The sequence below is a fragment of the Caenorhabditis briggsae genome (genome assembly GCF_000004555.2).
Source record: "Caenorhabditis briggsae complete genome, chrIV, whole genome shotgun sequence".
NCBI lineage: Eukaryota > Metazoa > Nematoda > Chromadorea > Rhabditida > Rhabditidae > Caenorhabditis > Caenorhabditis briggsae.
Window position 1 is genome coordinate 8,789,117 of NC_013487.2, and position 16,976 is coordinate 8,806,092.

The window sequence follows — 16,976 nt, forward strand, 5'->3', positions numbered from 1 at the left end:
GAATGTTTTCTGAGGAATCAAGAAGTTCCGAATTTTCGTGAATGCGTAGGAGAAGACGACATTATGTTATGTTCGACGTTTTTTTAACGAAACGAAATTTTTGAGATTGGAATAAGAAGAAAGAATATATTCAGAAATTTGAGTGGGTTACTTGATTTCTGACTTGCGCTGACTCTTACACTGAATCTTCATGAGAATTCTTACAATTCTTGAAAAGGAACTTCGATTTTCTGGAATTTAATGATTTTTAGAATTAAGACTGTCTGAAATTCCTGCGATGTTGTTTTTCAGCCTCTCTGGTAAATTCACTACATCAGTCATCTTCTTCTTCACTACTTTATCTATTTTTTCCGTTCTGCAAAAAAATTTTTCAAATAGAGAGGCTATCATCCTTTTTCATGTGTTTTCTTGTCGAAAATGAAATGTAAAACTTCCTTCCGAAGTGAGGAAAAAAGCAGAAATTAGTCGCAAAGGCTACGATTAAAAACTAAACAAATGGGTGTCCATTTTTCATCTGGGGAACTGAAAAAATGAGAGACTCAAAATAAATACTTCGTCTGCTATTTTAAACACAAACTTGGGATGAAAAAAGGACAGGAAAAAAGGGAAATACTTCGAAAGACAGAATTTGGTATATCGTAAAACCTGCAGTTGCCAAGTTTGAACTCAATTATCTTGCCTACTATAAGCGATATAAAAATGTATCGATTGATACAAAGTTTGAAGTTTGTGATACCATCATTCTTATCATTCTCATATAAATAAATGAATTTGCGTCTCTTTCTCGATCTGACCGAACACGTTGAAAAAATTGAAATAAAATATAAATTTACGTGACATTTAAAAAAGAGTGAGTAGCGACGAAAAAATAAGAAAGGCCAATTTGCGCCGAAAGCGCACCAGCCAGCTGTTTGAAGCGCCGGAGGCGCGGCAAACAGGCTGGTTAAACAATTTATCAGCTGGTAACTTTTTAATCTTTTACAGGAACCGAGATAAGTTGGCTCAAAGTTTATGGACTGGGTGGCACTCTATTAAAGTGTTTACGGTAAATTTGAAAACATGACCACAAAAAAAGGATCTCAAATGAAGGAAAAATGAAACTTTTTCCAACCATTCTCAAAAACTACACCACACTTTTTGAACTGATAAACGCCATTTGGGCATGGAGCACACAGATCCGAATTTCCAAAAGTTTTGGCATAAAGGAGCCTTTCTGTTTTATTTCGCCAAGATGGAGCTACTCATATTTTTATACTAAAAAATCATCCAGTAAATATATGATTTTGTGACTCTAAATCTAAGTTTGTGTAGTCTCTGCTTCTAAATGCTTCCAGAAAGATCTGATAGCACGTGCCGAATTCAACCTCTAAAATTTTCATGAAAACAGGTGAAAAGTGTACAATTCTTTTTTCCTGATTTTCGCTTCCTTCTTATCGAAACTGAAAATGTGCAGATTTTCAAAAGCGGAATATTTCAGCGTCGCGCTTTTAGAAATGCGGATTCAAAATTTTGGTGATGTTGGGGGAGGGAGGGAAAACAATGGTGAATAAGTGGACCGAAAAAAACACATGCGAAGGAAAGTAACAAGAATGTATGAGTTCAGAAAAAAGGGTCAAAGTTTGTCCATCCGAGAGAAGAAAATATACATTGTGACAAGAAAATAAGCATACCGTCAAATCTGTAATAGAAGAGCTCTGTAACATTTAACTTTGAGCCAATGTTTCTCGGTTCTTGTCAAAGATATAAAAAAACTTGTCGACAAATAAAATGTTTATCTAAATATCAGAAACAATTTTACAGTTGACAAGATTTTGATATATTTTTTATAAAAATCGAGATAATTGAGCTCAAAGTTGACAGTGTGGGATCCACTGATACTATCTGATGAGAAACAATCTGGAAGACTGAACATTCAAATCGTTACTTTTCCGAAAAAAAAAACTAACAGTAAGTTATGAAAAACAAAATATAGAAAACATACTCTTTATGACCAACGGTCATAAACGGGAGTAATCATCAAATGAAGACTGATATTCAGCTGTTCGAACTATTGACGATTACAGATGACTAATCCTTATAGAATTCATGTTAAACGAGAGTTAATAGGGTCCTACTTACGCTTTCAATATATATTTACATCATAAAAACAACTCGAAATCATCATCATTTCAAAATTTTGTCTGAAAACCTAGTACTCAAAAAAAAACACACACACCCATACGTTTTTGGGTCTCGAAAAGTCAGCTTAATGAATAATTAAAGAGAAAGTAGGCGAAAAAAAGAGGCATAGAAGACGAAGAAGAAGAAGAAGAAGAGATATTCCAAGGAATCTGAATGAACAAGGATAAGAAGAAGGCATCAGAAAACATTTGGAATCCCTACGTCGGCACATCATCCGACGTCCCCTCTCTCAAAATTGTTACTTTTCATTTTGAAAGGAAAATTGAAGACGTGCCGAGATTGGAGAGCAACTTCAGCCTACGCATTTTTCAGAGACAATTACTGTAAGTATGGGGTATTTGATTGACGTATGTATAATTTCTAATACCATAGGAAAGTAGACCAAACAGAAAAGGACATAGACCATCTGAAGCCTATCAGTCTAGAATTATTTTTAGTATAAGGGTGCAAAAAATTTGATTATTTTGAAATCAAAAATTTTGGACGCAGTTAAAAAAAATCACAGTTTAAAAACAAACTCATATATACATATAGGTCGAGAACTTGACTTCAAACTACACTCAACCAAAGATCGAATCAACTAACTGAATGTCTTTTTTCTTTTTTTTTCCATGTTCATTAACTTCCAGAGCACCTAAGGAGAAGGAATTTGCTCCGGAAGTGAAAGAAAGAAAAGAGGAAGTGGATAAATTTTGTTTCAGCATCTTCATCCTTCACTCTAATTATGTTGTTAGAAAAAATAATTGTTGAAGATTTATATAGAAGCAGAGGTCCATTATCATCAGAAAAGTAATCTGGAAAAGTGTCAACTTGGATAATTGTGGGTTTCATTGGTATTCCAATTGTGGAACTATCATTACTTTAGTAGATTACTCTTCCAACTGGCCTCAATTTGAATTCGAAAATTGTCTCAAAATACCGAGGGGTCTTGAATAAGGAATGCCAAAACTATTTTTCCGAAAATCAAAATTTATCTGATTCAGTAACAAAAAGATAATGTATTCTCGAAAAAAAAGTTAAAAGACAAAGAAACTTCTTTACAAAAACAGAATAATTAACAAATTAGTTTCAACGTCTTCAAGAGAAGAAGAAGACAGAAAGAAGAGCAAATTGAGTGAGGAAAAAACTTCTGTCCTTTTTTGAGGGGAAAAATGCCTTGAAGTTTTGTCAAACGTTTTCATTCTCAAGGGATAACTAAATTCTAATCATTCGTCTTTGGTTTAAAAATACAGCAAAGACGACAAAGGGCGAGAGGGAGAACTATTGTTAGGGTACAACATGACGACATGCAATATGTAGAATACAGTCTTTAAATATAGAAAAATACTTTAAGATTCTCAAAGCATTTTTCTGAAAATCAAGACTCGTTGAACATCTCGTTTCTATTAAAAATTCATTATCTATCCTTCATATCTCCAGAATTTTTCCGGCACTTCCTGGAACTATGTCTAAGGATTCAGCAAAACTTGAGGAAATCACGTCAATCTGAAAGAGGCATGACACAGAGAAAAAACAGATACTGCAGCTGATCAGAGATTTTTGAAAGATACTCAATAAACTTATTCTATCTCTCTGAACATTATAATTGTTTCTTTTTAATCAGACGACATCTAGTGGATGTCTCTATTTCCAAGGAGCATTCAATATGTAATTATTGTACTTTTAGTTGTTTATACATACGAGCTCTCGGTCTTGTCTGAAAGGGTTCTATTTGCGAGAAACAGAAAACAACACTGAAAAATTGATAGAAAAAATAGGACGAGCTTGTGGAAAATAATAAAAATAGGATATGAGAGAAAGGGAACACAGGGATAAACTTTTGCACAAGAAAATTACAAGTTTCATGAATTTTAATTCATCTCAATTTGGGTACCCTAGAATATAAAACTTGAAGAAAGTGGGCAATAAAACTATGAATTTCAAAGGAAAACGGAATTGAAAATTATTATTTCTATCGTTGAAGGCAACTCCAAAAGAAGCCCAGGTCCAGAATACATTCAGAAATTGTTAAACCAAGAAAAATTGAATTCAATTCTTTCTTCTTTCTTCATAAAACAGATTGATTTCACTGTGCCATTGTATATTGGAAAAGTGTAAAAAGGAAAGGATACCCAGTTTTAATGGGGTCCGAAACTTTGAAAATCACTGGTGCAGAAGATCTCGTTTCACTATTCGTCTACTTTTTTCCAGGGAGTTTTCACTTTAGGAAAAAAGGAAAAGAGAGTGAGAGGGTAATAATTTTCCTATGATACACAGAAGACGAATCTCGCATACAGTGCTCCTCAAAAAGATAAACGAGAAAACGGATATATTCCAAAAACACCTTTACGGTGTCCGGATTCCATATTCCGGATTTTGGATTTTAGACTCCGTTTACTGAAAAAAGCCCGCAATCCAGACTTCCGAGCTTGAAATTTTTAATGGCATACCGTAAACCCTGTAGAAAAAGCGAGGTCATGATCTAGTAAAAATTGGGTCATGACCTAGAAAAAATTGGGCCATGACCTAGAAAAATCGAGGTCATGACCTAGAAAAAATTGGGTCAGGACCTAGAAAAATCTAAAATGATCAATTTTTTAGCGTAAATCCTTTTCAGTTCCAAAAAAAAGAAAAAAATGAGTTGAACACTTTGAACTCAATTATCTCGAGCGAAAGATATCAAAAAGTGGTCAACTGATAAATCGTTTATTATAAAATGCTTGAAATTTTATCAGTTGAGACTTTTCTGACATCTATATTCCATATTACATTTTCATATTCTTTTGAATGATACATTTGAACGATTACCATGAACATCTTGAAAATAAATTTTAAAAATGAAATTCACGAATTCGGAATTTTAAATTTTTTGAAATCGGGGCGGAGTTTCAACTTTTGCAGTGCTGCAGTTGAACTGTGCGGCAGTTGCAAAGTAAACTCCGCCCCGATTTCCTCGGAATCGGTTCCTCGGAGACACCACCTTCCTCGGAATTGGTGGAGTGTCGAACTTTTTTCTAAGGACCAGCATTTTTAAAGGACCAGAACTTCATTCTGGAGCCTATATTTGATCAAATCGATGTCATTGAGGAGCGTCGTACGTTAGATATGATATTCCTAGTTAGATCTGCAAATCATCTAATTATCCGTGGTTTTTCTAATGAGAGCTAATTAGACGTGAAACGATTTCCCTGAGGTCTCGAAATTCTGGAATTACATCTGAAAAAGCCAATAAATTCGAACATCTAAATAGTAATCTCAACGGTTTCATTTAGTATATAGTACTTGAAGCAGTCTCAATTACAAAAAATACACACGTAGAAGCGTTTGGATCGTCTTTTGTCGAAAGCCTTTGAGCTTGACGATCGTCATTGGGAGAGTGAGAGAGAAAAGGAGGTGGTGTGAAAAGCCGGGAAGAAAATTGGGTACAAAATAACGGAAGAAAGAGAGAAATGTGGTTAGATTTAGTAGGAACAGAAGTACAGAAATGGAAGAAAAATAAGGTATAATGGACTGGCTAGAAAATTATAGAGAAAAGGCACCATCGAAGAATTAAATGACTAGGTTTTTTAGAAACGAAAGAGAACGGTACGAAGTAATAAAGGAAAAGAAAAAAGTATTTACAAACATGATTTCTGATGAGAAAGAAAAATATAAATATTTATATAATTTTTAGGATCCTGATCCACTCCGATCATTATTTTCTTGGCGTGGTAACAGACGATTGAGCAGATTCTGTGCAGACTGGGCAGCAGCTGAAAAGCCGCGTGAATGATGGGTAGTCGGTGGAACGATCATCGAAGTAGTAGTAGTTGGTTGATACGATCGCCGGCGAGCACTCAAATTTGGCGAGTTTCTAGAAGAGGTCAGATCTGGGACGAAGCCGCTGCTGCTTAGAGATGCTGAAGCTGTTGGAGTTGCGCCTCCGTCTAGTCGGGTTGTATAAGTGCTCGATGAGGGACGCTGGTGGAGATGATGAGAGGGCGATGGACTTCTGAAATATAGTTTTAATAAAACCTTTACATTGATGAAATTGATAGTGAACAGGGTTTTCGCGTAAGAGAATCAGTTATGACTGTGTGTATGGAGAAAATTAGGCAAAAACAAATAAATTTATTGGACAGATAAACTAACCTCATCCTTGTATCTCTAGCCAAAGGACTAACTGCAATGGACTGGGATTTCTGTTTTACAGCGGAGATACTAGATGCAGTGGAAGAAGACAAGGCAGCCGGGGAGGATGTTCCAGAGTTAGATGCTGATGACGATGGAGATGATGATACCATTCGCGGGGCATTAGATGAAGAGCTTGAAGGTATAGCGGCTGGCGCTGAAGTGACAGAGGAAGAGGAAGAGGGGTGATGATGTTGATGATAGGAAGACGTGGAACGAAGGGAAGATGGACGGTTCGCCTAAAAATTAAGCACACTGGGGGTCAAAACATAAAAGCGACATGATGATGTGGTGATGTATTGTGAGGGTAATGTACACTTACCTCAATTTCGTTGACACTTCTTCTCACCATCCCTTGAGATGATGTGGATGTTTCTTGTGGTGCTTGCATTTCTGGAAGAGGTTTTGAAGTTCCCGGAAGATGTGTTAAAATAGATCCGTCTTGACTTGAAGCACTTCTCGGCATGAATGCTTGCTTTTGGCTCGAACTTCCAGGTACAATATCGTTGGTTGCTCGCTTTCCAGAAAGACGTCTCAGAAGAGCCGATGGTTTTCTAGCTTTCTTCTCCAGTGGAACAACTCTCCTTTGTGGTCTCTTCGGCTTCTTACGTGCCATTTTTCCGATAGTACGACGAGCAGCACCTTCTCTGATGCTGGTGGAGGTGAGCGGAACAAGACGAAGAATCAACTCATTTCCATTGGATAGCAGGCGATGCATTAGTTGTGGATGTGTTAGATTGTGAACAGGATGTCCATTCACATGGGTTATCATATCATCAGCCTGAAGTTGGGCTTCAAATGCTGGACTTCCATCCACAACAGCTGTTACAATATGCTCAATCGTGTAGTATTCAGAGTGTTCACCAAGGTACACTCGAACAGATTTCAATGTGAATCCAAAACCGAACGGTCCTTTTCGGATTGTAATCGTTTTCGATTGCGTCGAAGAAGAAGCAATAGAACCATCTTGAGTCAAAGGATTATCTTGTTGGGTTAGATGTGGAGAGCCAATGTCATTTGACGAAGAAGCTGATGAGACAGATGCTCCTCCCGGCGAAAGTTGAGACCCAGCAGAAGTGAAAGGGCCAGATGGGTACATCTGAAAACAAGATTAGAGAATTCCGAAAGATCATTATGACTCACCACGTAGCAAGTCTCTTTCGCTGGTTCTACATTTTGTGTTGTTTGGGAAGAAGAAATCGATGGGATAACAAGCTGAAGTTGAGCAGCAGGTGATCGTCCAGAACTTTGTCGACGGAATCGAACTGTCTCATCAGCACCAGCATCAGAAGATGCGTTCGAGTCAATCGTGCAGTTCTTGAGATCTTCGTCATCTTTATTATCCTTTGTTGCAGCTCCCGCTTCTCCTTCACAAGAAATTGAAAACTTGGGAAGAGGGGAACGAGATCCACGTTCTGCAATCGAAGCACGAGATGGCGGTTGGAATATTGGAAGAGTGGATGCATCGATAGAAGAATCAGTAGAGGATGCAGCTGTCGCAAAGCATGTTCCAGATCCAGTGCCAGATGAAGACGTTGTGGAAACATTGTGACGTTGAGCAGAGAATCTTCTTCGAAGGTTCACAGCCTGTGAAATGAACGAAATCAGTGATATTGAGGTTGCACAACTTACAGTGCTCGTATGGTCGTCAGAAATATTGAACAAATCTGGTGGAGCTTGACCAGTTGAATATGATCTCTCCGGGCGAACTTCACTTCTAGAGGACATGGAAACTGAGTGAGATCGCTCGATTTCTTTGGCAGCGGCGGCTGTGGAGAGTAACTGAAAACGTTGGATTCAAGAAGATGGTAGGTGGGGCAGAAAAGTCTTAGAGACAGTTTGGAATTGGTGCAACTTTTCAATAAAGTTGTACATCTTGGTTCTCTTTTTACAACAACGCAAACCTTACATGTGGCAAATGTGCTGGATCAATAGAAACGATTGAATGTCGAGGAGACGCTGTGGAGAATGAATGGAACATCATTGAAGAAGCTGCGGAAGAACCTCCAACTTCCTCCTCTCCACAACTTTCAGCCTCATGATTGTAACGATCGGTTCGGGCTGAAAATTGCTAATTAAAAACATAATTACAAAGTTTTCAACGAACTGTCAAAGTAACTGGTGTCCTCTTCATTGTCCAACTGCGGCACGAACTCTGCTTTTTGTCTCAGAAGCGATGTGAAATCAAGAAGAATGAAGAAAGCATGTGCCATCAGCTGTGCTGCTCCATTCACAGTTCCCAATCGTTCTGCGGGATTCTTCTCAAGAAGACGTCGACAAAGATCTTCAGCTTCCGGTGGAAGCGCCTCGTCTTCTTCAGGATATTCTACATCTTCACTGATGACCTGAAAACGAGGAGTTGCACAGATTTAGAAAACTTGATTTAAATTACCTTTGAAAATAGAGCTTCTGGAGTTTCTCCGAAGAACGGAACAATTCCAACAAGAAATTCGTAAAGAATAATGCCCAGCGCCCACCAATCAACTGGTTTTCCATACCCACGGCGAAGGATCACTTCGGGTGCAATGTATCTGAAGGAACACTTGTTTTGTAAAGTTCATACCAGGTGTTATCTTACTCTGGCGTTCCACAAAGTTGCTTGTCCTGAAACTGTTGTGTTTCAGCTACAGCATCATATCCTTCAGCTACAAGCGTTGTTCTATTCATTAATCCGATTTTCGAAAGACCAAAATCTGTCAACTTAATGTGACCCATAGCAGTAATAAGAAGACTGTAATAGAACGATATACGAAATCAGAAAGTATACTTCTGGAAACTCACTTATCAGGTTTCAAATCTCTATGCACAATTCCATACGAATGAAGGTACTCGATTGCAAGAATGGTTTCTGCTACATACAATCTCGCCAACTCAACTGGTAGAGTTCCAGCTGACTTCAGAAGTGCTGCACAATCACCACCTTCCACGTATTCCATAAGCATGCACAAATATTGTCTTGTCTCAAAAGATCCGTAGAATGAAACGACAAAGGGGTTATCAGCCATCGTGAGAATATCCCTTTCCGCGAATACTTGATCGACTTGATTCCTAAGCATCAACGTTTGCTTGTTCATTTTCTTTAAAGCGAATCGTTGTCGAGTTTCTCGATGTCGTACAAGGTAAACAGCTCCGTAGGCTCCATTAGAAACAAGTCTAATTGTATCGAAATCATCTTCGCTTGGTGCACGATTCGATTCTTGCCAAGTGCCACCTGGACCTTTCGGTCCTGATGCACTTGAAGTTGTAGGAGCAGTGTCTTCTGAAGTGTCTACGTGGTCCGTAGAATCCATCAGAGGATCGCGATCAAGTCCGAGTTTTCCGATGATGTACTGCGGCAAGTCAGGAACTCGGGCTGTTCCACTTCCCAGTTGCTCACGAACGACTCCTTCTGCTTCTTCGAGCAAATGATAGAACTCATCTGGATCGAATTCAAGACATTCCAAAAGGCGGGCAGGTCGGGAAACAATCATTAAAAGTTTTTTAACAAGTTTAGACAAATATTCCAAAGACTCAGGCGATGTTTTCATCTGAGCCTCGTTCAGAGTTTCTTCTAATCGCTGACTCATTTCGCAAAAATATGAACAAGTGATCAGATCGTCTTTAGATTTTCCGAGGCAGTCTAACGCAATTTCCACTATTTGATGATGAAGAAATCGGGTGGCACCGTCTCCAATCAACCGAAGAAGACTCCGATCCGCATAAGACTCGGCTTCCAGAACCTAAAGAATAAATTTTTAATTTTATTTCTTCATTCAAGAAATGTATCAAATTTAAAAGTGAATGAAAAGCTTTTTTTTTCAAAAGATGTCTAATGACAGGTTTTTTTTCAGAATCCAAACAATTGGGTCACAAGACACAGAGAGATGCTAGAAGTGTTCCTGGCACACAAAAGTAACAATAACTTCCTTGGAATTTTTTTAAAAAACGAACAAAGCAAACAGGTGGCTTGTGTTGTGCTTTTGCACCTGTCACAGAACCTTGCCATCATGTGGAGGCCACAGAAACCAAAGAAGACCAGGAAAGTGTACACTTTTTTTTCGAAAAATTGCGGCGCCCGTGCCTCGAAAACTCATCATTCACTACTCGCCGTTTCTTCTTTTAGAAAGAACGAAGATGAGGTCATTTTTCATTCGAAAGTATCGAGGAAAAATAAAAAAAAATTATTTGGAGGGAACAAGGGAGAGAGTGATGAATGGATCAGAAAAATAGAAAATGGAAGAAGCACATGGGAATGTAAGTCGGTTTGAAAACGGGACTCAAATCTATCCAAGGAGAAGGAAACGAGATGAATTGAATTAGAAAAAGCGTAGCTTTTCAAAAATTGAGTTATATCTTCTTATTGTGTGTTAATAGAAAACAAGTAAACACATTTGAGCAGATCCCATGGATTCAGACGAACCGGAGCAACCAAGAATCTAATTTCCCTCAAAACCCAAACTCACAGTTGATCGTCGACTTCTCATCACTGCTTCTTCAACGCTGTCTTTCGGTTTCAGTCCACTACCACTTCCAGATTGTTTAGTAACCATATCATCATTCGAATCAGCTTCATCTCGACCTGATTGCTGTGAAATACCTCCACTAAGTGGTCCATTTTCAGCAACAAATGTATTCAGACGCTCTTCCATTTGCAGTTTCGCTCGAGGGAATCTTTCTTTATACACACTTGTTCGATTCACCATTTCTATGTTATATTCATTGAGAAACTTCATAGGACTTCTGAAAATAAAGGAATTAATCTAAAGTATCTACTAACCTATATCTTACGTTAAACTCCGACTCCTCGGTCGATTCAAAAATGCATTCTGTGCAGCTGCCTGCTGTTGTGATGCCATATCATCATATGAATCATTGCTGTCAAATCTTGAAGAATTCTGACGAACTGGACCTGATATCCGTGTCTGTTCGAGCATTTCGCCAATTTGTTCAGACGATGAATATTGACTCTGAAGGGATCGATAACGAAGTTTGACTAGAAGAGGTCTTCGGAATATTGTGTTGCTCATTTTTGAAATAGAAGTAGTCAGTAAATAATAATCGTTAAAAACTAAGACAAAACAGCTATCTTCTGACCGCTTCTCGGTTATGAAGACGGCCAAATTTTGTGGTTTTCTGATTTTTTTGTATTCCTAATCCACAGAAAGCGTATAACTTACAGAAACGCCTGAATTACTCCCGGTTCCTGGCGTGCCGTATCCACTTGTAGATGGAAGTGAAGCGAGCGACCAACGGCGTGTATCTTGAACAGGAGCCATCAATGAGCTGCCATTCCGTGCAGAATAAGTTCTGAAATTAGAAGAAAAATTGTATTGATATTTTTCTCAACAAAAAATAAAATTTTCGAGTTATTCTGAATTTTCTCAATTAGTCATTCAACTACAGAAGAAGAAAAACATCTACTTACTCTCACTATTTTGTTTTCATGTAAATTCGTTGCAAAACAACAATTATACCCATCTCATGACGAATATCACACGGGTGTCGAAAAACGAAATCTTATATGACATAGAAAGGAACACAATACTTGTGGTGTCACAGACTACCGGGACTTTTTAAATTATGTGTTTAGCTTTTTGCAGAGGTTGGTACCACCGACAATCTCGAACACTGGATCAAAAAACGGGGTAAACAGCGGTCTTGGCGTTTTCAAAACGAGGAGACGAGGAAGATAAAACAAAAAAAAAAAACAAAAAGTAGTCACAAGATTTTGAACATTCGCACCCTTCAACAGGACGCCCCGGTTGCCTGTTTGTCGATATCGAAAAGTTTTGTTTACATCTAGTCAGTTAACTTCGTGTGAAATAGGACTGCGAGAGAGAGTCTTATTTTCGACATACACGCTGCCAATAGAGGGCTGATTCCTGATATCAAACGAGTATTTTTCATCTGAATACTACGTAGGTACAAAAACACAAGTTCAGCATATTCGTCGAATTTCTCACTAACATCCATTTTCAGCTATTTTCATGTCTTACTTGAAAAAAAAATACATTTTTTAAAGTTAGACTTCGTTTTTTCAAAATCGAGTAATGAACTAATTGAAAATACCTCAAAGTGATTGCTCCACTATGCACCGAGCTTCCCGAACTACTCGGCCCAGCACCGCCAGCTCCGAAATTATGCGAAGAAGACGTTGATCTTTGTGGTACCCTCATCGGGGATCGGCATCTCTGCAGAGTGACCGGAGAAGTGGATGAATGCAGAGATGGTCGATGGTTTCCAGGAGACCGATTCGCAGATGATGGTGAAAAAGAAGAAAGTGCAGTAGTTGATGATTTGGTTGGAGGATGCAATGAAGATGTTGATGTGTTAAAACTATTTGTAGAACTACTCGAGAGCTGTGGATCAGAATGTCCAAGAGAAGAGCGGATGCGGCATAAATTTGTCATCGATGCACTTGACCAACCAGTTGATGCTGCCGTTTGACCGGACTCTGTTTCTACGCCACCTGGAAGAAACGTAAATAAAATGTGGGTCGATGTCTTGAAAAAACAGCTAGTGCTGAATCGACGTAAGGTGAAAGAGCACTACTCAATTATGCTTCGATTTCTGGTTTTTTGTGTTCGGGGGATAATGAAAAATTGATGAGTTTGGTTGTTTTTTTTTCTGTTTTTTCCGCTTCGAGGGTTTTCGAACAATGTAATAACGAAAAATTCGTTGAACACATGGTTACACCAATAAATTATTCTCACACGAGATGGCGGACTGGATATTTATTAAATCTAATTTTTCCGAAATCTCACCATGAATAGCCATTGTCCGCCTTCGATTCCGTTTCAGAAGTCTTTCGACATTGCCAACACTGTTACTATCAGATGAATCATTTCCTCCACCTCCGCTTTGTGGTCTATGAAATGATCTTCTTGGAGGTATCATCAGATTACCACTTCCTTTCCAAATGAGACCTGATGCTGAGGAAGAGGCAAAAAGAGCGGCCCCTGCTACCGGTGCACCAGTGTCGCTTTCGGAGTCGGAATTCTGAAAAAAAACACATTGAAGAAAGAAGTAACCTCTATGTGGAAAAGGGTCTCTTATTCAAAAAAGAAGCAAAAATTTAAAGACGCTTTTTAAAAAACGAAAAGACCAAAATAACAGGAAATAAATTTAAAACCGGCGACGAAGAAAGCTCAATGGCGTCAACGAGGAACAAGGCTTTTTAGGGACTTGCTTTGAATGTTGGGTCGTTTGAAAAAGACGCAAACCAGCATCGTCAAGTTTCAAATGGCTCCTCTTCGCCAAGAATTTCATCGCCAAGAAAATAAAAGTCCGAGGGAAAAAAGTCAAGATTTACATCTATCTCCTGCCTTACTAACAGGCCAAAGTTCTTCTAATGCAACTGACATTTCCCTTTTTCTTCTTCTACTCTTGTTTTGCTCTTTTTCCGACATGAAATGCTCATTTGAGTAAGCTGAGAGAGTTTAAAAATAGTTGACGATAAAAGCAAAAGTGGTTTGAAAAAAGTAAATACCGGAAACGGAATAGTAATAACTTAATCATTTACTGACGTATTAGTACTCTTCATAAGAAAAACAACCTATTCAATTTTTAAAATATAATTCAGAAAAGAAAAATTGTAGTATTGCGTGCATCCAAATCTGTTTTCGAGACAGTATAGTCGCTGTGAGAGTCAGCACAAATGGATTAATGATTCCTTTGAACTTTTACTAGACCACTTTCAGCACCATCATCATCATCATTTTCAGATCGATAATGGAATAATGCGTGAGACACAAAAATAGAAGGAAAGGGAGCTCCTCCCGAGCCGCACACACAAATGCGATGAGGGTGTCTACGCATTTTTAATTAGGACAACGAAGCGACAACGACGAAGGCATTTCCTTGGGGGACCAATCAGTTTGTGTGTGGGGGAGCGTGAATGCTGTAGAAGAGTAACAGAAATGTTTTCCGGCAGCTTTCTCAGAGCAATAAAACCAGTCACGAAAAGGAATTCACAAGTGAGGTTTTTGTTCCTCTAAAATCTTTAGGATATTTCGGATGGGTCTAAATTATGAAACGGATTTGATCTCCAAGAAAGCATATAGGAAACTAGAACCATTTGCAAATGATTCGCAGAAGGATCACCGGAATAGTCGTTAAAACATCAAGAGGAAATTTATCTTCAAAAAGAAATTAAGCTATCGGAAAGAAATACGGAAGTACGCTTCAAATCCACAAGTTAATGCATTAAAAAAATAAGGGAAATGAGACGGACGAAAAAACAAATCTGAAATGATTCAGAATCTGCCGCCGGCAAAAAAAGTGTGAAAAAGTTCTCCGGTCTGAGTTCCAAACTGACACGCAGAGACATTTGATGTGATGAGATGATAGAAAATTGTAACATTCTCTAGTCTAAACTTTGACCCATAACATCTATCAGGGTGGATTCAGATCCCCGCACGTCACCGAAAAGTTATGAGCTCGCTGAGCTTGAGCAGGTAAAATGTATCATTTGCATTACAGTTCTGAACTTGCAAGACAATTAATCGAACAATTAATTATTCTTTAAAATCAAACAATCCTAGTGAATCATCTTAACATAAATATTTCTTTCGAAGTAAATGAACGTCAAGAGAACGAAAACCTGAAAAAATGACTGAGGCGATGCGTTCCGGGTTATAAAATGTAAGCGACGAGAGAGATAAGAAATTTGGTGAAAGCGAGGAAAACTGAGTCAACCACAAAGCAGACATAACTTAATTATCTATGAATGGCGACGAAAAAGAGTACGAGAATGGCTTCAAAGAAATACATCAAATATGTGAAAACTAAGATTTGAGCCGTGTCTTTTTTCCGACGTTCAAAAGAAACCGAATAGACGAGAAAGGGAGAGGGAAAATGGACGAGATAATCGACTTTCGAATGACAAATTCGTTGTGTTTGAGAGGTGCCAGCCCCTACTAAAACTATCGAATTTCCTAGCGAAAAATGAAAGGATTTCTAAAAAAGGATGTAAAAAAACTGAAAATGTTGGTAAAGACACATATAAAATTTAAAAAAAAAGAGAAGAGAATTCTGACTAAATGGAAAAATATAGAATCGAATGTGAATTGGAAAAGCATATCGAAAAGTAAAAACCAATAATTGGAATGGAAATTTTGGTCGTTCACACAGTGCGGTATTTCGCATTTTCTGCCTCAATTCACCACGGAAACTTTCAATTGCTATTGATTTTCAAATAGCCGTCGTCGGAATTACTTTCTCAAACTAGAAAACGCAAAAAAAATCCGAGAACTGACACTGGAAGTTTTGACTATTTAACAACGAAGAAACTGCTTTAAAAGTTGATAGTTGATGGATAATTCAAAGCAGAAAAATGGAATCGGAGAGAAAAATAGAGCTTGAGTAAAATTAAAAAAGACCAGAAACGACATTTCGGAATAAAAAATTTCAGAATATTCATGCTCGCTGAATATGAGAGACAGTTTCAATTCGAGAGACACAGACAAAATAAACGGAATCGACGCAAAAGTATCGTTTGCGCTCTTTTCGTGCTTCTTTTTCTGCTATTTTTCATCTCGCCCGGACACTTGAGAGAACTCTTTCTCTCTTCTTCACCCTTTTCTTCCCTAAATATCATCAATTCTTCTCTCGATGCACAATGTGAGCGAATTCTCAAAAGTGTGTAGTATCGATTTTTAACAACTCTTAACACAAGAACAAAAGAGATAACCAATCTTTTTGCGATACTTGAAATTGAGAAGAATTGGTCAAAACTTGGTCTTTTTACGACAGTCCTTCATTTGCTCGAGTTTGCAGGTCATAGGGAAAAAAAAATAGAGGAAACAGGTTATCTATTTGTATCAGTACTTTTGCTGATAAGGATTCCATATAATTAGGTATTATTAGAGCCATTTACAGTTTAGCGAGAGTATTTACTACGGTATTCTGTCAAAACGTTGTAGCAAAATGAGAAACCAATTCAGTGGCTCGCTCTTCTGGGATCATCATAATGCAGGAATATAATGGAATCGTCCTTTAAAGAGAATAAAGAGAATGAAATTATTATGACGAATAAGAGCCAATTATCCACCCATTTTTTATAATATAAATAAAATAGTTTATTTTCGCAATGATACATTTTCTAAAGTGGGAAATGAGTCAGTGTCAAACAGTATTTCTCGATCGAGCAAGGAACCGAATGAGTCATAAAAAAGATCACGAGAGGAAGTGTGTGGAGTCAGAAAAAACTTACATGGTGAGTGCGGAAAGTCGGTGACATTGACATTGTTGGAGAAATCGAACGAATTGGACGAGAAAGAACGGGGGAGAAGACAATTGGTGGTACATTTATACAATCCGAAGATGAACGGTTGCTCTGAAAAAAAGTAAATTGATAGGCGGACAGAGATTATCACTGTAGAACCCCAATCGTAGATAGAAGTAAATACTCACATGAGAGTTAACATTTCGAGAAATTCGTCTGTTCATGATGGGGGAATGGTGACAAATTTTCAGAATATTTTCAGATTTTAATGCGAAAAGTGAGAAATAGAGAACAGAATAAATAGGGGGAGCAGGTGTCTGCCTAACGACTAATTAGCTTTTCGGTTGCATTTTTTCGAAGCTTTTTTTAAACGAAAACAAATTCACGAAGAACGCCTGCGTTTTGAAATTTCCATTAGTATAAAAATACATTTTTCCATACT

At 37.9% G+C, this 16,976-nt stretch overlaps 1 protein-coding gene across 1 annotated transcript in view; it reads right to left on the reverse strand.

Annotated features, from left to right (window-relative positions):
- Positions 1 to 5,829: 5,829 nt before the first annotated feature.
- Positions 5,830 to 16,976, reverse strand: part of Cbr-kin-4 — a gene marked incomplete at both ends in the record, with an annotated part of 16,521 nt that continues 5,374 nt past the window's right edge. Inside the window, 15 exons of the mRNA XM_045235645.1 lie at positions 5,830 to 6,151; positions 6,292 to 6,569; positions 6,608 to 7,429; positions 7,474 to 8,112; positions 8,240 to 8,391; positions 8,438 to 8,675; positions 8,723 to 8,861; positions 8,909 to 9,061; positions 9,112 to 10,049; positions 10,773 to 11,049; positions 11,098 to 11,276; positions 11,469 to 11,616; positions 12,379 to 12,778; positions 13,023 to 13,308; positions 16,523 to 16,645. Of these exons, the coding sequence (XP_045093056.1) occupies positions 5,830 to 6,151; positions 6,292 to 6,569; positions 6,608 to 7,429; positions 7,474 to 8,112; positions 8,240 to 8,391; positions 8,438 to 8,675; positions 8,723 to 8,861; positions 8,909 to 9,061; positions 9,112 to 10,049; positions 10,773 to 11,049; positions 11,098 to 11,276; positions 11,469 to 11,616; positions 12,379 to 12,778; positions 13,023 to 13,308; positions 16,523 to 16,645 (5,094 nt within the window). The remainder of the gene's footprint in view (positions 6,152 to 6,291; positions 6,570 to 6,607; positions 7,430 to 7,473; positions 8,113 to 8,239; positions 8,392 to 8,437; positions 8,676 to 8,722; positions 8,862 to 8,908; positions 9,062 to 9,111; positions 10,050 to 10,772; positions 11,050 to 11,097; positions 11,277 to 11,468; positions 11,617 to 12,378; positions 12,779 to 13,022; positions 13,309 to 16,522; positions 16,646 to 16,976) is intronic.